This window comes from Lissotriton vulgaris, chromosome 2_1 (genome assembly GCF_964263255.1).
Source record: "Lissotriton vulgaris chromosome 2_1, aLisVul1.2, whole genome shotgun sequence".
NCBI classification, from domain to species: domain Eukaryota; kingdom Metazoa; phylum Chordata; class Amphibia; order Caudata; family Salamandridae; genus Lissotriton; species Lissotriton vulgaris.
The window spans coordinates 248,737,507-248,759,910 of NC_141687.1; the positions used below are offsets into that span (position 1 = coordinate 248,737,507).

The 22,404-nt window shown below is 43.5% G+C and overlaps 1 protein-coding gene across 1 annotated transcript in view; it reads right to left on the bottom strand.

Annotated features, from left to right (window-relative positions):
• Window positions 1–18,188: 18,188 nt before the first annotated feature.
• The window catches only part of MRPS23 (mitochondrial ribosomal protein S23), a 94,674-nt gene continuing 90,458 nt past the window's right edge, over window positions 18,189–22,404 (bottom strand). Inside the window, exon 5 of the mRNA XM_086954841.1 lies at window positions 18,189–19,269. Within this exon, the coding sequence (XP_086810967.1) occupies window positions 19,126–19,269 (144 nt within the window). The 3' untranslated portion in view covers window positions 18,189–19,125. The remainder of the gene's footprint in view (window positions 19,270–22,404) is intronic.

Genomic DNA, 22,404 nt, shown 5'->3' on the forward strand with positions numbered 1-22,404 from the left:
GCCTGTTAAGACCCAGCAGGAGGCGGGCTGCTGCGTTTTGCGTGACCTGGAGCTTCTTCGTTGTAATGGCCGGAGCCCCCAGGTACAACGCATTACCGTAGTCTAAACGGGACAGAATGATGGCCTGTACCATGATCCTGCGGGCCTGTGGGGGGAGAAGTGGCAATACCTTCCTAAGCATACGCATCAAGCCGAAGCAGGTGGCAGATATGATGGTTGCTTGGTGATTAAAGTTAAGGTTAGCATCAAGCCATATGCCCAGGCTCTTTATTTGGGGTTTGGACTGAGGCTGGGTGCCCATGCATGGGGGCCAGTCAGGCAATGGGCAGGGGATGTTTGGGTTTCCGAGAATCATGAGCTCCGTTTTGTCACCATTGAGTCTTAGATGGGAGCTGGCCATCCATTTATTAACTGCTACTAAACAGTTACTGAGATTAGGCGGGGAGGTGTTAGTTTGGTTCAAGGAGACGATCAATTGAGTGTCGTCAGCGTATGTGACTAACTCCAGGCCAAAAGAGTGGACAATGTCTGCCAATGGAAGCATATATATGTTAAAAAGGGTGGGGCTCAGGGACGAGCCCTGAGGCACACCCTGAGCAAGAGGCCAGGTCCTGGAGTGAGTAGTGCCCTCAACTACTCTGAATGAACGGTTTTCTAGGAAAGATTGTAGCCATCGAACGGCTGTTCCTGACACTCCTATTTGATTAAGACGGTGGATGAGGATGGTGGTGTTTACAGTGTCGAAGGCGGCACTAAGATCATGCAAAATGATTGCTGTAGTACCGCCTAAGTCCATCTGTTTCCTGGCTAACTCAGTGACTGTCAGAAGGGCCGCTTCTGTTCCCAGCCTGGGGCGGAAGCCTGCTTGGGAATCATGGAGTATACTATTTGATTCCAAATACTGAGTGAGAGATGTATTGATATGTCTTTCAAGCAGTTTACTGACCCAGGGGAGCAGGGATATTGGGCGATAATTGGCCATGTTATCTGGGTCTAAGGTGGGTTTTTTCAAGAGAGCTCGTACTTGCGCTTTTTTCCAGGCCGTAGGGACTATGCCAGTAGTGATGGAATTGTTAAGGATGTTGAGAATGACTGGCAATATTGTGTCTGTAATCTTATTTAAGTGACATGGAGGTGCAGGATCACTTGGGGTTCCAGATTTAACTTTTTTCATAGTGTGAACCAGAGCGTCAGCTCCTACTAAGGGGAACTCTGCTAATTTGTAGGGTGTGATGCAGGATGGCGTAGCTCCTTCCAGGTCTGCTAAAATTGGTGCGGCAAAGGCCGATGAAATTGTTTGTATTTTTTTGTAGAAATATTCCGCCTGATTGTTGCATCGAAATTGTGCTTTACTGGGATCCGAGGGGGTGGATGGGGTATCGATTAGAGATTTAGCAATTTGGAATATTTCTCTGGGGCAGTTATGGGCGTTGTTGATTTTATCTTCAAAGAAACGGGTCTTAGTTGAGTTAATCTCGGCTTTATACTCTTTTATGGCCTCATGATGTTTTGCTTTATCTGCGTTACTGCGAGATTCCCTCCAGGTTCTTTCTAGCTTCCTACAGTGTCTTTTCATTTCTTTAAGTTTGGGAGTGTACCATGGTGATTCCTTGGATTTAGTTTTTTCTTTTAGGATTGTTTCCGGTAACACAGAGTCAAGGGCCTTGGTAATCCAAAGGGAATAGTTGTCATACAGTAGTGTTGGGTCGTCCTTTGTCTGTGGGATGGTGGCGAGCAGAGCATCTATCCACCTGTCGACAGAGAGTTTAGTCCATTCTCTCCTCTGAAGCGATATACGGGGGGTAGTGGGACAGAGGCGGTGTGTTGCCACCGTAGAGGGACTAAGTGGTGGTCAGACCATGTGAGGGCCATAGGGGTCCCTACTGCCAATCTGTGGTCATTACTAAACACTGCGTCCAGAAGATGGCCTTTCTCGTGTGTGGGTTCGAAGCCCTTCTGAGTGAGTTGAATAGCTTCCAGATTATCTAGCAAGGTTTTGGTTGAGGGGTCATCCGGGTTATCCAGATGAATGTTAACGTCACCTAGTATGGTGAAGTTTGGGCTAGTGACAGCTAATTCAGCGACTTTAAGTTGTAAGAAGTCGAGGAAATCTCCCATTTGGTTTGGGGGGCGATAAATAAGTATACCTGAAAAGGTCGCCGTGGGTGATAGATCAAGGGCGAACTGCATACTTTCGCAATTTGATATTGAGCCTGCGTTAGTCCTACATTGGTATTGATTTTTATAAAGGATACCTATTCCTCCTCCCCTGCCCTCCGGTCTATCAACTCTTTGGAGTAGATATCCCTGTTGCAGGAGGGAGGTGATGTCAGGGTCTGACGCCTCTTTGAGCCATGTCTCTGTGAGAAAAATGGCGTCGGGGCTAATGTCCTCTAAAAGAAGCGACATTTGTACCGCGTGTTTAGTGAGCGTGCGGCAGTTTAGTAGAAACATTTGAAATGTTTTGACCGGGTGTGAGTACTTTGCCTGACACGTAGGGCGGTATCTGCAATGGGTACATACGCTTGTTGAGTTGCCGAGTGCAATAGAGTGAAGGCAGCCGTTGGGGATAGGCGGCCTAAGTTTGATTAGGGTTTGGGAGTCGTACGTGATTGTGGTGGCATGGTTTGGGTTTGGTTGGACAGAGGGTGTAGCCCCTAGCCCCGGTCGGCCGCGGACGGGCGCAGACGGGCAGGACTTTGGCACGACTTCGGCGCGAAGTCGGCGCTCCCGCTGCGCTCGTCCGCTGCGCTTCCTCCACAGTGCCATTTATACAGGGGAGGGGATACACTATACCGCTAACCTGCCTGTTCAGCAGCAGGTCAGGGCGGAAGTGAGTTTTCCGAGTTGGGTGCCGGAAATGGTGTTGCTGTGGACCCGCCGCTCTAACGGCACAAGCCGCGGCGGAACGAAGCCCAGTACAGGGTAAATGAATACAGTTCAATTATGCGTTGCACCGAGAGGCGGTGTTTGTACAAAGTGACAAATGTTTAAAATTTTGGAAGTGGCAGGGTGCACAACGAAGAGGTGGATTAGTTAGTCAATGGGTGGCTTCTGAATTCTGGGTGCACTCGTAGGGTGGTGTTATCCGTCTGAAACACCTTTGGATATCAATGTGGTTGTGTATGCGGAGCCCCGCAACTACATCCCCTGGTGAGGCACACCAATATGGATCACGCAAAAGTGCTTCTGTTTACGGTTATAAATCTTTGTTTATTTCATTTCCATTGTTATATACATGTAGTCCATTTAAGGATACTTGGCTTCGATATTAAACAGCATATCAGAAGACGACAAATGTTGTATCCCGTTAACATTTGAACATTGACCTCCAATGCATTTCGGGCTTAGGTGCCCTTGGTCACGGAGAGCTGAGGAGGAAGCAGAGAGGAGCGACAGTGAGGGAATGTATCGCTATTAAGAAGGTCGGGGGGGTCTATTAAAGTGCTATGGTGTGTGGGCTAATGAGATAAGTGCGCGAAGCTACGGTGCAGGGTGGGGTGTGTGATGGGAATGTTACCGCCGGTGAAACGAACAAAATATAAATATTTAAACATTAGTTTCTCAAAGTCTTACTTCAAAGTAACGCGTGGCGTCCTGAGACGTTCACAGTCAGTCATCCATTCGCTGTCTCAAACGCGTGTGAGACAACCTGCTTAATAATTACATGGACAGAGATGACGGACTAGCGCCCGAATGTAACGGGGGCCATATTGAAGTGGTGAAAACTACAGGGAAACCGTATAGTGTTGGGTGAATACTACGTTCACAGACACAAAAATAGATAAGCAAAGGTAAACAAAGGTAAAAACGTGTGAGTGAAACTGAAATAAGGAGGACGGTGAGGCAGCTAAATAGTACAATATAGGTGATGTTACAGGTAGCAGCTAAATTCTGTACGATCATTGAGCCCATGGGGCTTAAGAGTTTGCACGAGGTAAATCCATTCAAGTTCTCTCTTGAGTAACAGTTTGGTATTGTCTATGCCTTCTCTCTTGGGCACGATCTCTAGGACCATAAATTTTAATTGGGCGATGGTATGGCGTGCTTCCATAAAGTGAAAGGCGATGCTGGATTTTTCAGTTTTAAGTCTAATGTTAGACTTGTGTTCATTAAGTCGGGTTTTGATTTTACGCTCGGTCTTCCCTATATATAGTTTGCCACATGGGCATTTGAGGGCGTAAATCAAGTTGGTAGAATCGCAGGTGGCGTCTACATGGAGTTTGATATTGTGTCCTTTCATGGGGTGTTGTATTTCATTGCCCCTAATTACACTGTTGCAGTGGCCGCAGTTCAGACAGGGTTGAGTGCCGCGGTGTCGTTTGGTTGACTCAGTGGGCTTAGCCAATATTTCTTTAATGTTTCGGCTCCTGGTGTGAGCTAATATTGGTGGCTCATTGAAGATGCCTTGAAAGTCGGGTTCATTTTGCAGTATTGGCCAGTGCTTCCAGATGATCTTTTTGTACGCTGCACTCGCAGTGGAAAATTTAGACACAAGGACCATGCGTTGCTCTGTATTTTTGTGAGTCTTAGCCAGGCAGTCCTGTCTGGATATGTTGGCGACACGGGATTGTGCGTCTTGCAGGACAGTCTCTGGGTAGCCACGTGCCCGGAATCTGTCTGACATTTCCATCATCCGTTTGTGGACCATTGTCTCATCAGATACGATGCGCTTGACGCGCAGCATTTGAGAGTACGGGAGATGTTTTTTCAGGGAGCCTTGGTGGAAGCTGGTAAAGTGGAGAGCGTTATTTCGGTCTGTGCTCTTTCTGTGGAGGTCCGTGACTATTCCGTCAGTAGTATTCTTAATGTGGACATCTAAAAAGGCGATGACAGTTTCACTGATTTGCCACGTGAGTTTGATCCGTGGATCTTTGGTGTTAGTTTCCATCAGGAGATTGTGGAGAGATTCTTTGGTGTCTGCCCATAGGAAAAATAGGTCATCAATGTACCGTAAGAATAGTTTCGTGTGTTTTAGAAAACTTGGGTTAGTGTACAGGTATTTCGTTTCAAAATTCTCCATGTAGGTATTGGCGTAGGACGGGGCAGCACAGTTTCCCATAGCCATTCCAGAGAGTTGCAAAAACCACTGATTGTCGACTTTAAAGTAGCTGTGATATAAGGTAAATATCATTAATTCCATCAGGAACGTTTGCATGTCAGGATGAATGTTGCTTTTGAGTAGGGTCTGTTCTATTGCTTCGATGCCCCCCGCATGGGGTATTGATGTGTACAGTGAACTCACATCAGCTGTGCAGAACACTAGAGGTTCATTGCAGGAGGTTTGGATACAGGATAGTTTCGTGAGGAACTCTGTAGTGTCTTTGATGTGACTCAATGATTGAGTAACTAGAGGTTGTAGGTATTTGTCCAAAAATTTACCAGTGGTTTCATGGATTGATCGTTTGGTGGACACTATCGGTCTGAATGGGGGGTCCATGAGATTTTTATGAATTTTTGGACACATGTGGATCGTTGGACTTTTAGGATATTCCACTAGCAGATACCTTTTGGTGCGTTCTTCTATGATTCCTGATTGGTATGCTTTATTTACAATTTCTTTGAGTTGATTGTGATACTCATTGGTAGGGTTGCAATCCAGGGCCATATAGGTATCGGTATCTTGGATGTGTTCCAAAAGTTTGTTCGTGTACATTTCACTATCAAGTATAACAAGGGCCCCGCCTTTGTCTGCTTTAGTGAGTTTTATGCTCGGGTTGTTGGCTAGGGACTTCAACATGTCCTGATCTTTGTTGGTTAAATTGTGAGTTTTTCATCCCACGACATCTACTAACCTCCTGGAACTTGAGGTTAGCACCTTCAAGTTCACCCGGAAACTGAGACTAAGACACTTTTTCGATAATGTATTACCTCCACCTACCACTGAGAAAACAGATGAACTCAAAGGTCTACGACCTCCAAGTACTTATCAGGCACCTACCAGTCATAAATGTATCGATTTGTTTGAAACACTGGTTCGCAAAGATTCAGCAAAAATCAACTTCAAGGCACCTAGAAAAACTCACAATTTAACCAACAAAGATCGGGACATGTTGAAGTCCCTAGCCAACAACCCGAGCATAAAACTCACTAAAGCAGACAAAGGCGGGGCCCTTGTTATACTTGATAGTGAAATGTACACGAACAAACTTTTGGAACACATCCAAGATACCGATACCTATATGGCCCTGGATTGCAACCCTACCAATGAGTATCACAATCAACTCAAAGAAATTGTAAATAAAGCATACCAATCAGGAATCATAGAAGAACGCACCAAAAGGTATCTGCTAGTGGAATATCCTAAAAGTCCAACGATCCACATGTGTCCAAAAATTCATAAAAATCTCATGGACCCCCCATTCAGACCGATAGTGTCCACCAAACGATCGATCCATGAAACCACTGGTAAATTTTTGGACAAATACCTACAACCTCTAGTTACTCAATCATTGAGTCACATCAAAGACACTACAGAGTTCCTCACGAAACTATCCTGTATCCAAACCTCCTGCAATGAACCTCTAGTGTTCTGCACAGCTGATGTGAGTTCACTGTACACATCAATACCCCATGCGGGGGGCATCGAAGCAATAGAACAGACCCTACTCAAAAGCAACATTCATCCTGACATGCAAACGTTCCTGATGGAATTAATGATATTTACCTTATATCACAGCTACTTTAAAGTCGACAATCAGTGGTTTTTGCAACTCTCTGGAATGGCTATGGGAAACTGTGCTGCCCCGTCCTACGCCAATACCTACATGGAGAATTTTGAAACGAAATACCTGTACACTAACCCAAGTTTTCTAAAACACACGAAACTATTCTTACGGTACATTGATGACCTATTTTTCCTATGGGCAGACACCAAAGAATCTCTCCACAATCTCCTGATGGAAACTAACACCAAAGATCCACGGATCAAACTCACGTGGCAAATCAGTGAAACTGACATCGCCTTTTTAGATGTCCACATTAAGAATACTACTGACGGAATAGTCACGGACCTCCACAGAAAGAGCACAGACCGAAATAACGCTCTCCACTTTACCAGCTTCCACCAAGGCTCCCTGAAAAAACATCTCCCGTACTCTCAAATGCTGCGCGTCAAGCGCATCGTATCTGATGAGACAATGGTCCACAAACCGATGATGGAAATGTCAGACAGATTCCGGGCACGTGGCTACCCAGAGACTGTCCTGCAAGACGCACAATCCCGTGTCGCCAACATATCCAGACAGGACTGCCTGGCTAAGACTCACAAAAATACAGAGCAACGCATGGTCCTTGTGTCTAAAATTTCCACTGCGAGTGCAGCGTACAAAAAGATCATCTGGAAGCACTGGCCAATACTGCAAAATGAACCCGACTTTCAAGGCATCTTCAATGAGCCACCAATATTAGCTCACACCAGGAGCCGAAACATTAAAGAAATATTGGCTAAGCCCACTGAGTCAACCAAACGACACCGCGGCACTCAACCCTGTCTGAACTGCGGCCACTGCAACAGTGTAATTAGGGGCAATGAAATACAACACCCCATGAAAGGACACAATATCAAACTCCATGTAGACGCCACCTGCGATTCTACCAACTTGATTTACGCCCTCAAATGCCCATGTGGCAAACTATATATAGGGAAGACCGAGCGTAAAATCAAAACCCGACTTAATGAACACAAGTCTAACATTAGACTTAAAACTGAAAAATCCAGCATCGCCTTTCACTTTATGGAAGCACGCCATACCATCGCCCAATTAAAATTTATGGTCCTAGAGATCGTGCCCAAGAGAGAAGGCATAGACAATACCAAACTGTTACTCAAGAGAGAACTTGAATGGATTTACCTCCTGCAAACTCTTAAGCCCCATGGGCTCAATGATCGTACAGAATTTAGCTGCTACCTGTAACATCACCTATATTGTACTATTTAGCTGCCTCACCGTCCTCCTTATTTCAGTTTCACTCACACGTTTTTACCTTTGTTTACCTTTGCTTATCTATTTTTGTGTCTGTGAACGTAGTATTCACCCAACACTATACGGTTTCCCTGTAGTTTTCACCACTTCAATATGGCCCCCGTTACATTCGGGCGCTAGTCCGTCATCTCTGTCCATGTAATTATTAAGCAGGTTGTCTCACACGCGTTTGAGACAGCGAATGGATGACTGACTGTGAACGTCTCAGGACGCCACGCGTTACTTTGAAGTAAGACTTTGAGAAACTAATGTTTAAATATTTATATTTTGTTCGTTTCACCGGCGGTAACATTCCCATCACACACCCCACCCTGCACCGTAGCTTCGCGCACTTATCTCATTAGCCCACACACCATAGCACTTTAATAGACCCCCCCGACCTTCTTAATAGCGATACATTCCCTCACTGTCGCTCCTCTCTGCTTCCTCCTCAGCTCTCCGTGACCAAGGGCACCTAAGCCCGAAATGCATTGGAGGTCAATGTTCAAATGTTAACGGAATACAACATTTGTCGTCTTCTGATATGCTGTTTAATATCGAAGCCAAGTATCCTTAAATGGACTACATGTATATAACAATGGAAATGAAATAAACAAAGATTTATAACCGTAAACAGAAGCACTTTTGCGTGATCCATATTGGTGTGCCTCACCAGGGGATGTAGTTGCGGGGCTCCGCATACACAACCACATAAATGTTTAAAATTTCTCATCAGGTTTTTAAAATCAGAAACGTTGCGCCGAGGGGCGATTAGTTTTAGCTTTCACAGGTCAATTAAACAGTTTTAAAAGTTGGCATTTACAATACTTGTCTACATGGAGCCTACACGGCCTTCTCTTGCCGCCAGTCAGCCCAGAGTGAGAGCCGCCGAGGTCTTAAGTACCGGTGGCACTAGTATTCACTATACCGCTAACCTGCCTGTTCAGCAGCAGGTCAGGGCGGAAGTGAGTTTTCCGAGTTGGGTGCCTGAAATGGTGTTGCTGTGGACCCGCCGCTCTAACGGCACAAGCCGCGGCGGAACGAAGCCCAGTACAGGGTAAATGAATACAGTTCAATTATGCGTTGCACCGAGAGGCGGTGATTGTACAAAGTGACAAATGTTTAAAATTTCTCATCAGGTTTTTAAAATCAGAAACGTTGCGCCGAGGGGCGATTAGTTTTAGCTTTCACAGGTCAATTAAACAGTTTTAAAAGTTGGCATTTACAATACTTGTCTACATGGAGCCTACACGGCCTTCTCTTGCCGCCAGTCAATGATGGAACATTTTCGGGCATGGAAGAGTGGTGACACACGGTACCCAATTATTGCACATGCACTGCAGAACCATGATAACCGAGAGAAGCATATATTTAGTTTTCATGGCATAGATCATGTTAAACAGGATATAAGAGGTGGCAATAGACAATTGCAATTGAGACAAAGGGAAGTTCTTTGGATGATGAAACTTAAAGCTGTAGAACAAGGAATGAATAATCAATAATGAGTTTCAATATTACTTAGGGCAAAAATAATTATTGTGGGGACAATTCAATTACATGACATGATATGCATTACCATATGATGACCCATCTTGCTTTTAACCCCTTCCGTGCTTCGAACGTCCAACGGTCGTCGCGTGCACTACCTCGCTGGTGCTGCGCACGACCGTTGGACGTCCGAATCCCGTTAGCGCGATCGAACGTCCTCACTGGGGCGGAATGTTCGACGCGCTAAACGGGTTAAATAAGTGATGTTACTGTTTATTTACTTGGTATTGTTAATAATGTGGAATGATGGACAGTGTGAATCTATTGTACTTAATTATGAATTTCGCTTGACTTAAATATTACTGTTGAGGTATATTATATGGGGGGTAGTTTTGCTATCTCCCAAAAATATTGATTACCAGTGTACAGCATCTTGGGATTATTAATACGAAGTAGAAATACGAAGCAGCTTTGAATGATGATGCAATGGATAAGATTTTCTATATTCAGCTATTTTAATTGTGAATCTATGTATTTTATTGTCTTTCTTCTCTCTCCACCTTCCTCTTATTTCCATATAGGTAATTGCTCAAATGTGTGGTACACTTTATTTGTGAAGAGTATTATACAGACTTTTACATAAGAGGATACAATCTCACCTCAGCATGGAATAGGATGATGACGAATGATACATGATTGAGGCTAAACCGATGATATATACCCAATGGAATGGAAATTGGAACGAGTTCACTTAAAGACGGACATGGTTTATGTATAACGTATTGGACTATATATGGGCTTGGAGACAAGCAGTTATGATATTGATAGATATTATTACACTTTTTTTCGGGTATACAAACCTGTTATTTTGAATTTTAAAATTTACGCTTCTTTTTAGTTGACTTGGTTGCAAATCGATAACCCTTTAAATGAGGAAGGGACTTGAATGAGGTTACCTTAGGAGCGACGAGATTTGGTTTTGGCGTACTGGACTAAAGACTAATTTGTTGGCAACCAGCGATTAAATGGAATAATAAAAAACTTTTACTTTACGTGGAAGTGACTTGTGTGTTTACAAATATTGGTTTACAGGAAATTAGTTGATTTGTGAAAATAAATAATGCATAAATCGGACGAGTGTTATCTGGTCACGGTATTGAACATAATTAAGGATCAGGGATAGAGTATGGATTTGGTAAAGAGATTTTTGCGTTTCTATTACTATCTGAAGAATAATGCATTTCTAGACATTTAAAGATGGCGCTTACGAAATTTACAGATACATTGGAATACCAACATGGTGCTCAAGTAGAACGTCGGTTACTGCGCCGAAAGCAGGTCGCTGTTTTCGAGATACAGGGTGAGTGTAGGGGACTCGGTTCTGGGTGACTTTGTATGTTTAATAAGAATGGAGGATGCTATTGGACTTATAGCCTTACATGTTTGTCTTTTTAACTTTGCAGATCACGTACTTGTGACATTGTGTATTGTTTGCTATTGAAATTGGAGTGAGGACTACCTTTCTCCTGATCAGAACACGAGTGAATGGGGTGAGATTGTCATATGTATTCATTATATGTACACTAAGCAAAAGGATGAACGTTATATTAGATCCTTCTCTATTGGACTTTGCAAGTGTATTTGTATAGTGGGTACAATCCTGATTACAGAATACCTGATGTCGTAAGAGTGATAAAGGGACAGTGATTGATGTAAACGGTTTTACGGAGGTGGACATTTCAGAACGGTAACTCTTGCTTTATTACTATTCTAATATTGAATTGAATTTAAATGAAGCTGGGAAGTAAAAGTATGGTAATAGGTTCTGATATGTATATTTCCTTTGTGTAATTAATAGTGAGAGTGTGGAATTTTGATGATTAACTGAAGGGTGTTGGGGCACCAGAATGAGTAATTATTAAGGATTTGATTTTAATGTAGGGAACATTGGTTTCTGGAGAGAATTCGTGGATCATTGACGAGTTTATTGATGGATTGTAATATATGTCAGGTGACTATACATTGTATTACATTAATATATTGTATTGATGTTGCTCTTAGGCCCTAAGAGTAACTAGTGTCTTGCACCTACTTTGGGTGAGGCTTTATTGGGAACTAGATTTTGTTCTATTCTGAGAGCACTGGGTGATGGTTGCGTTGGTACTATCTCTATAATGAACTTATTTTTTCATTTAGACGTTTGCAGAAATGTTGAATTAGTTGCATTTGAATTATGCTTATGTATTGTTACTTTGGGTTGCAGCCCTGAAGAAGTCAAAGTGCTAGATGTAAGCACGACGAAACACTTGTTGGCTGCTGTTTCTTTGGATTGACAATTTTGGATAAATAAACAATAATTTGGAATACACGGATTATATGAACTGTGTTATTTGCAGATACGGAATACGGATACACAGATATAACTGTGCCAACTGAGGAATAGTATTAAGTTGGGGAAAGAATTTCAAGAATGGACACTATTTTTCTATTTTGAATTGAGTGCTCGGGGAGGGTTCTTTGTTATTTGTTATCTGCATTTGTGGATTGTGGTGGGGCTGTGTGGTAACCAACCCCTCTTCCCCTTGGAGCACTGCTGGAGATGCGTTATAGTGTACTTTCCCTGATTTTGTTGAGCACCCTGGTGTATACCTGGTTACCAATTCTAAAGGGTCGATATCATAACTAACTTATCCTCAATTTTCCTGCAAGACACACAATGTAAGGTTCTAAACAAAGGGTTGGGCTTTGTACCTATGGCTCACCCGGATATATTCCACCTACATTGCAAGTTGGCGAATTTTTCAGGAAACTGAAGTTAAGGGCATATTTTTTTTTTAAACAGAACCTTTGGAAGACAGTACAAAGGGGTGACATATGGTTGGAGCTGAAATCTACAATCTACCCCCACCCTCCACAGTCTCAATTCCCATTGAGGTTCTCACCTCTGAACAGGCAGTGTTCCATGACATTGAGCTATTATATGAGGAAAACAAAACAGTCTACAATAATATGACAAAAGCAGAGTCTAGAGAGGAAGACAGGATTATCATAAAACCAGCAGACAAAGGAGGATGTAGCGACCTTCATGACATTGAGGCCTACACAATAGGAATATCTTTGGCTTCTAGGTAACAGAAATACCCATCAGATCCTCCACACAGATCCCACACAAGAACTCCAGATGGAGATCAAACGTCTGGTGGAGACAGCAGAAGAAAACGAATGGATCTCTAAAAAGAAAAAAAGACAGAATTCCTTGTGACTGCCACCCCCAAAAACACCATATTTCTATACACTACCAAAAATTCACAAGAATAGGCTCCCCCACTCTTGGGACGCCAAATAGTGTCAGGGATAGGTTTTGGCATCATTTTAACACTGCTGTGACTTCTATTCAAAACCGTTGGTACAGGACACCACTATATACCTAAACAAGACCAAAGATCTACTGCGCCTGTTAAAAGATATGGAATATGACCCAGAGACGAACCTACTTCTTAGCTTGGATGTGGAAAGCTTATACACAAGCCTCCCGCAAGAAGATACACTGACAGTGATTCAAGAAGATCTCCATCAAGGAGAGTGGGAATACACTATGCCCAAGAACTTCATTCCGGCATGTGCACAACTTGCACTCAAGAACTTTTTTTTAATTCAAAAGAAACCCTAAACCTATAGACATTTGGGACATCGATGGATAGTACCTATGCCTCTACTGTGGCAGAACTGTAAGTGTTTGTTTTGAAAATAAAACCACATATTACAGAACAGCAACCCCTTCAGGAACAACATACTATCATGGAGACGTTACATCGACTACAGCTTGGTGATCTGGAAAGGGGACAATACACCTCCATCGCCCCTTTCATGACCTGGATCAACAAACGTGATCCCAACTTGAAATTCACACATACGATAACTACAAATCCCTCACTTTCCTGGATGTGACCATTTACACAGAAGGTGGTAAGCTGGGCACCAGAACCTATCATAAGCCTACCGACAAGAATACACTTCTGGCGAGATGGCCGCCTAGCACTTCGGCTCCGCCGACCCTTGTGCCTTTCATCAACATCCTGCTTCAAATCCTGCACCTCCGTGCGCCACACTTACCTAGGAGACGCTCCTACTCCCGCTGCTGCAAATCCCGGTGAAAGCGGAGCGATCCCGGTGGTGAAGAGCCTCTGTTTCCATCCCGGCCTCTCGAGTGGCCGCAGCCGGGTCATTGAGTTACGGAGACGGCCGGCGGCGACAACAACAGCAGCGGCCCCTGCGGAGGGGGAGGAGCCGGTGGACTGCATCTACAGACTGGCGCTGGGCTTTTTCACCGTAGCTTTCCTCTGCTCGGCTGCCCAGCGTGCCTTGCCTGCAACACTGTATCGGCTCCCGCACACTGTATCCTGGCCTAGCTGGAAGAGAGCCGGGATTGTTTCTTTGTTGCACTCCCCCGTGGCGGACGCCATTTTCCGCGTCTGCAACCCTGTGCCTGCCAGAGGGGTTTCCTGCTCCGCCGGCTTCTTATTAATAGAAGCTTCCCTACGACCGGCTGCCTTCCTATCACTGTACCAGCTGTGCCCTGCAGACATTACACGGACTTCTCGAGGGCGGCTGGCTGACGAGTGAAACTTGCTTTTCGTGGCGCTTTACAGCTGTGCGCACAAGATGGTGGCCAATGATGCATCCCCCATTCCGGATCCACCGCTGGGGCTTCGGGATATCCTGGATGCACTTGAAGACCTGCGTATGGCCTTTCACAACTCTGCTAATGGTTTGGGGGCCCGGCTCACTGAGGTCCTTCCAGCTGGTCACGATGGCCCCTCAGCGCTGCACACTACGCCACATCCTCCATTGATCGACGGTGGATCACCCGCTCTGGAGTGTACGGAGGCGACGGATGAGCGTGCCTCAGTGTCTGCTGCAGTACTCTTCGGCTTTGACTCGGGGGAGCTCGGCGACACTGCTCCTTCGCGAGGGCCGGTGCTTAAGTCACAGACGCCATGTTGCCCTTCTCCTTTGTTCTCTGGAGACTTGCTTCTTTGCGTCCTTCTGGACTTGCTGTTTGTGCATCGTCTGACCGCTACGCTGGAACTCTCATCTGGTGTTGCTCCCCGTTGTGCTGTTTTCGGATTGGCAGTGAAGATTTCTTGTGCCCCCTGCTATCGATCTCCAAGCCAGTTTGCCTCGTCGCAAGCGCCTCGACTTCTGCACTGGATTCCACGGTGGCCCTTCCCGTCCATGTTGGCTGTTCTGGAACTGGACTCTGTTGTCATGCTGGTTCGAAGGGGACAGGGCTGATGATGCTTTTTCTTATGCTGCAACTTCCTACGTGCATGGCCGGGACTGTAAATGACAATTGTTGGAGGTACAGGTTGATTAGGTACTAGGTCGGGCCTGGGGTTGGGCGGCCGTGGGTAACGTTATTGTCTGCTTTGGTAATATCCTGGGCCCTCCTCCGATCAAACGTGAATTTTTCTTTCTTTTTCTTCTTCTTCTTCTTTCTTCTGCATTTCGGGTACTCCTTTGGGGCGACAGACACACTGCTAGGGGGGGTAGGCCGTAGCCTCTGCATGCGTGTAGGGTGGGGGGTTAATTTTTCGATCGTTTTAGTTTCTATGGGCCTCTTTTTCTTCCTTTTTCTCTTCTTATCACTTTTATCCTTTATTTCCTTCTTTCCTTATTTTCTTGGGTCAGAGGGTGGATTGGGAACTGGCGGGTAGCGATTGGAGGTCACTAGGTGGCGGAATTATTTTCTATCCTGACTTACTTGCTTACAGTCGATTGTTTTGCGGATAATGCTTGCTGATTACTATGATGTTCGTTGCCCACTTCTGTCCTCATCGTATTGTTCTGACTCGGATCCTTCTTGACCTTAATGCTATGGACTCATTTAAAAACTTTAAAATTAAACCTCATTATCCTGCCTCTCGGTGGCGCGATTATGTATAATGTAACTTGGATTACTTGTGCCTGCTTTGATATGCTGCTGAGTCGCCTAATTGCATGCTGATGTGCCTTTTATTGTCGAGGCCGGCCTGTGGGTTGTAGGCCCGTATCTGTTTGCACATACTGTCCAATAAAGGTTTTCAAAAAACAAAAAAAAATACACTTCTGAAGTTTGACAGCTTCAACCCTCGGACAGTTAAGGAAAATCTCCTGTATGGTGTGTGACTATATAGAAACACAATCTCCAATGACATGAACATGAACACAGTAGTCAACAAACATTGGCAGATCTTACATACAGGAAACCTTGATTTAGGAAAAACCCTGGTTTCTCATTTTAAAAGGCTAAGAGCCTAAAATACAGCCTTTGAACAATCTGCCCACAGAAGAAGAACATGCAAACAAGGACAACAGTACTCAACAATTGGGGCCTACCAAAGGTAACCGGCTATTATGCCTGCAGTAACTGCAGATTATCTTACCTCAATAGCACCACCAAGTCTTTGAACTTAGAACCAGGAAAGACCTGGACACTGAGAAAACACACCAATTGCAATTCCATCAATGTGGCGAACCTAATAACCTGTCCACGCAGCCATTGATATGTGGGGATGACCACCAAAGAGATAAAAACACGACATAAGGTGCAAGCGAAACACCACAAGAATGACAACCATTTCTGAAGACAACTAATGATATAAAGTGGGTGGTCATAGAATAGATTGAACGGCCCACCGGGAACACAGAAGGCCTGCTCTTCGAAAAAGAACAACAATGGATATACCAGAAGGCAACCCATAAAACAAGGTTGAACAACAATATACCATGGTACATGGAACTACAGCAATGATAGTAATCTGCCCCTTGATATCTGTGGATCAGGAATTATTGACACAGTAACACTCAACAGTAACACTTCTTGAGGATCAACCACCTCTGTATATGGGGAGCTTTACAATTTAATATGAGAGTTAAAGGGGTATGGTAACACGTTGACAGTGAGTATTGGTTCTCCCTTATGTTTTGAGAATAACCATGGGCCCCTTACCAACAATTGCCATATTCAATATATAGGTCTGCATAAAGGGTATGTAGGGTAATTGCAGAAAGAACAGCACATGGCAATTGTTCTGCTGTGAAGTGGGATCACCCTAATGAGAGCTGATTGTAATATGCCACCCTATTCTTTTTTTTCTAGCTCAGTGTGTAGACATTTATTTAACATATTGATTTTATTGGCAACCTGTTTGGGCTATGTTCACTGTTTTAAGCCCAACCGCTCTGGGACATGCCCATGTGGGTCCTGTGCTTTCCGTGCCACTGGAGTCAAGCTAGCCTGGCTGATATGGGGTGATGCCCCAAAACCAGTTCCAAGATGCTTGTTTCCAGTCCAGGGAGTACCTGGCCTGGCAGTTCCGGCTGGATTGTTCCCATGGGGAACAGAGTCGAGACTGATTTGCATATGGCTGGTTCTGAACTGGAATGGCAAGGCGAGCAAACAAAAAAAAAAAGAATTTAGGCCCGGATCTCAGTACTAGGGTGATTGTTTGACATTTTGCAGCATTCTGTTCATCAATTGTTCTTTTTGCAATTTGTTACCCCGCGTGGGACTGGTATGCCCAGACGGTGATCCCATGCTCTCCATGCCACACGAGTCAAGCTTGCCTGGCTGATGAGGAGTGAAACCCAGAAACCGGTCCCAGGATGCTTGTTGCCAGTCCTGGGAGGGCCTGGCCTTGCAGTTCGGCCTGGATTGTTCCCATAGGGAACAGGGTTAAGACTGATTTGCATATGGATGGGTCTGAACTGAAATGGCCTGGGGAGCAAAAAAATAATGGACTTAGGCCCAGATCTCTGTACTGCTGTGAATGTTTGACACTGTGCAGCATTCTGTCCATCATTTGTTCTTTTGCAATTTGTCACCCGAGTGGGACGGGTATGCCCAGATGTGGGGTCCATGCTCTCTATGCCACTGGAGTCAAGTTATACTGGCTGATGAGGGGTGATGCCCCAGAACCGGTCCCAGGATGCCAGTTTCCAGTCCAGGAAGGCCCTGGCCAGGCAGTTTGGCTGGACTGTTCCCATGGGGAACAGAGTCCAGACTGATTTGCATACGACTGGGTCTGAACTGGAATGGCATGGGGAGCAAATAAACAATGGATTTAGGCCCAGATCTCTGTACTGGGGTGCATGTATGACATTGTGCAGTATTCTGTCGATCAATTGTTCTTTTTGCACTTGTCACCTAGAGTGGGATGGGTGTGCCCAGATGTGGGTACTGTGCTCTCCATGCCATTGGAGACAAGCTAGCCTGGCTGATGAGGGGTGATGCCCCAAAACCGATCCCAGGATGCCTGTTTCCAGTCCAGACAGGAGGACCTGACCTGGCAGTTCAGGCTGGACTGTTCCCATGGGGAACAGAGTCAGGACTGATTTGCATATGGCTGGGTCTGACCTGGAACGGCATGGCAAGTACAAAAAACAATGGTTTTAGGCCCAGATCTCTGTACTGAGGTGAATGTTTAACATTGTGCAGCATTCTGTCCATCAATTGTTTTTTTTGCAGTAATCGGGTGTTGAAGCACACCCTGGAAGCATTCGGTGCCCAGGGTGAGAACCCAATGATGAAGCATATAACTAACTAGGTTGGTGAGTGGTAAAAAAACACCTTAGGGTTCCCCCTTTCCCTTGTTCTTGAGCTAGAGACTCCGCAAGAGTTTAGGTTATTTAGGTAGAACACCGAGTTCCTTTTTTGTTTTGTTGATTTATGTCAAGGAAGACATATGAGTTCCCTTTTCTTCCTCGCTTTGGTTTATTATAAAACAATCACTGACAAAGCCAATAGATCTGGCATTGGTGACACCTATTGGTTTGTACATTTTATCTTTAAACTTTTGTGGAATTCTAAAAAAGACCAATTTTCAACAAGCAAGCCTTACATTGGTCTAGATTAGTGCTACAGAGTATCACATTTTTCTCAAACAAGTCATTTTTCTAGCCAGTCAATCATACTGAATTTGGTTGCAAGTAAAATTATACTTCTACTTATCCATTTCCATTTTTATTTTATTGTTCAAGACCTAACGGGCAAGTGGGTTTTTGCAACACTTGTCTATATGCTTTCAACTCTTCTTGATTAGGTTTTCAAATATGATCACAAATTCCAGACATTTTCAGCGATTACGAATAACTGTTGATCTTGAAAATGTACTCTGGGACTACTCTTCCCTTTCAACCTCCTGGGGTGGTTTGCCCTACAGCTTCAAGAGAGCGTTGAAGCTTATAGTAGATATTTTCTATAGCAATTGTTTATGTTTGACAAACACCCTCTAGTGTTCTAAGAAGTCATATGAACTTTATAGCCTAGCGTTCAATGTACATAAACCATTTAAGTTAATTCATGATTATGACAAAATCAGGCATTTAAGTTAATTTAGAATTATGACAAAATCAGGACAATGTCAATTCTACAGAACAAATACGAGGTCTCCAGTAAGCCTGGAATTCCTATGCACTAAGGAGCATAAACAAAAATGTGATTGTGTGGCTGGACGTTGGTGGTTTACATCATTCAGGAAAGTAGAACAAACAGGCTATACCACCTCGTCTCTCAATGTACTTCATATGCTCAATGGAACAGCTTAAAAACATTGCCCTGAAAGAGTGGTGTTTGTAACAGTGCCTTATGATGAGAAAGTCTTTAAAACTACAGCCGTTCAAGCAGCATCAGTCACTGGAGTGATGGGTCTTTCAAGCTGGCTTCTGTCGATGCAAGATGTCGCTGCTGCTCTTGGGACTCCTGGAAGATATCCTTAAGGTTAATTTTAAACACAGGATCGCCATTTTCAGTTTCTGGAGACAGCTGCTGCCGTACCTAACAATGGGTTACAGAAAACAAGGAAAGTTTGTTTAAAGTTGATTGCAGGATATTGTGCTGGGAAAAAATTCATTTGGTTCATGCAGGATTCGTTTTCGAAGTTCCCAGAGGTAATCTAATGCAAAGTCAATGCCATACAATCTATCACAGCTGGTGATCTACATGATGTATTGATCTTTTTATTGAATTTGGATTCTTCTGCAGGTTCCACACACCTAAAGTATTAAGGAGCTCCAAAGACAAGGCAGAAGAGAAGCTGTCAGAAGTTGAATGTAATCTAATGCTTTTCCTAACAACCAGATATGTATTGTACCTCTGAAACTTAGATGTCCCTGTATATTCCTCAAGCACAGAGGCATTCTAGTCAAAAGAAGTGTCCCTCTTTGGACACCTATATGATTGCCCAGATAAGTCACCAGGTAACACCAAGACTGTGTGGTATGACAGCACCTTTACAGGGCTACTACAATTTTTGCAACTTGAATTGGGAATAACAGGAATCTGGGATTCAGCACCAAATCCTACATGATATTCCACATTTATGAATGACTTTTTGCACCTGAAATTTCGCTTGCCTTGAGCAAGTACAATATCCAGGTAAACATGTATGAATTGTGGTAGCCCCATGTATCTTGTAAAGCCAGTGCTTTTGGTAAATCTCACTGCGTACCTAATTAGGACCGAAAGTTCACCTGTAACTGGCCAACTAATGCAATTTCATAACTAAAAGCCATAAGACCATGATACATTTAAGACTTCTATTCATCCTGATCCCAGCCCCAATGGCATGCTGTAACCAAATTAGCAATGACAGATGGGACACAACCACAGTGTGTTTAGACTATCAGTCTGGATGTCGCAGACATTTTGTCATTTGTGGCATCAGCTTTGTTTCGTAGAAGAAAGTACAAAATAAAAAGTTGCTTATCCCTGGAAGCTATAGAGCCTTTTCACAATTTGTACTACCAAATGCTATACACAAATCGAGTAAACCTTCACCTCTATTATCAATTCTATGGGGAGATCTTCATGCATGTAAGTTTACTGCCTAATAATAAAGGTGTCAGTGGCTGGAAAAAGGGAAGGGCTTCGGCAGGAGCTTAGGGAGAGACATGCACGCAGCCAAAAAAGAGTAAGCTCATTGCTATTCAAATGTTACTACAGCTAAAAATGAATTCAAAACAGTAAGGAATTACTCCAGCTCAAAGCTTAAGTACGTTTAGCACAATAGATGGCCAAATTCAGGTACCCAGACTGTGGAGTCTACCTATGGTAAACTATAGGGGAAAAATATAAAAGTTTATTTAACTAATAAAACAGATAGAAGAATATTATATGTTAAATATCATTATTAAACGTTAAATTTTACTGAAAAGTAATTTTGTATATTATTTTAAATGTAGAGAACAAAACAAAAACATACTAAAGCACGATAAACTTACTTTTAAATAAAACTTTTAATTGATTTGAATTTATTGATATAAACAAAAAAATCCAGTGTTTAAATGAAAAAAATGAATCTTCACCTAAAGTAATGAAAAATATATTCTTTCCTATGCATGTGATGTATAAAAATATTTAAACATTATTTTGTTATATTTTAACGTAAACTAAGTTACATTGATTGATAAATTCAAAAAAGGTTGCTGAAAGTTTTTAATGAAATAATACATATTTTATTTTTAGATCTGTTTTAAACAAATTATATTTATATATATTTGTAATCATTTAACAACATTTCTAATGGGGTTTTATTTTAAGGCCCTACCTCCAATATTTTCTATGGAAGGGTGATGCCGTACCGGTGGGTGAGCATGTGTGGTGCTGGACTTACTAGTGTTTCTGTTTGGCAGTACTAACTTAAACTTATACATTTGGCTCCACCCCCGTTCCAGGGGGTGGAGATGTGCAAGTTTTCATTTTTGAGTAATGTAACAATTCAATTTTATGAATACCTCAATGTAGTACAGTTACTCAAAAGTGAAAGAGTGAATTTACACTTATAACGTACTCATAAGTGGAAGTTACCTTCGTAAATAGCCCTGTAAACGTTCCGATGGATACATAATATCTCCATCTTATGAATTCTTACTGCAGACTAGTCTGGAAAACCTTTCCTCAGCAATGCCTCTCCCGTGCAACCAAGTGGTGCCATGAAGCTACAGTCAGACTCCAACTTCCCGTGTTCCAGTGAGGCATGCAGGGGAGCAGAGCGGAGCAAAACAGTAACAAACAGAACCCAACATCTTTGGATGGATCTTATTACTCACAGCACTAACTCCCAGGGAAGGAGTAGAGGCAGCGAGAAATTGGTGGAAATGATCATGAATCCATCTGAAATAATATTACTAAAGGTAAGTAACTTTTCCTTGATCACTACATCTTCCTACATAGTGCTTATCCGAAGAAAGATGTCAAGCAACACCCCTGGAAGGTCGAACAGACTAGTGCTGGTCAACTTATCATGTAACACTGCATGAGCGAAGAACCCATCACTACATGCCTGAGAAATGTGACGCAGTAGTGCATGGCAGACATATGTAAAAATGACAATGTAGCCATCCATCAGATCTCAATAATCAGGTTGCCGCTGTAGGGGGAAGTGGAGACAGCCTGGCTGAGTGAAGTGGACATAAATGCCCTTTAGATAGATTTTCTTGGCTGATCTAGATACACAGGATAACCAAGCACAAATGGTTTATTTGGTCACCTCATTGCCATTCTTAATGTAGGTAAACCTCACAAAATGTAGATCATCTACTCTGTCCAAAGAGTGCAGATTATGTATTAAGACACACCACGTCTGGGGTCAAGTCTATGATGTTGCTCCTCATTCTTGGATGGATTTGGGGGAGGGAAGAAAGATGGAATAGTAATACACTGAGGTATATAGAAGGCAGTAACAACCCTGAGTAAGAAGAAAGTGCAAAGAATCAACTTATCTGGACAGGGAACTGTGAAGGGTGGATAATCTGATATGGCTTGAAGTATTCTGACAATTTATTTTGAAGTAATTGCCCCTAACAGAAAGGGTTTTGGGGAGGAAGACTAACACTGTGCCTCTACCTAAATGGAGATCAAACCCCACTAACGAGCAATAAACAGAGGAAGGAAAAATTCAGAGCAAACCTT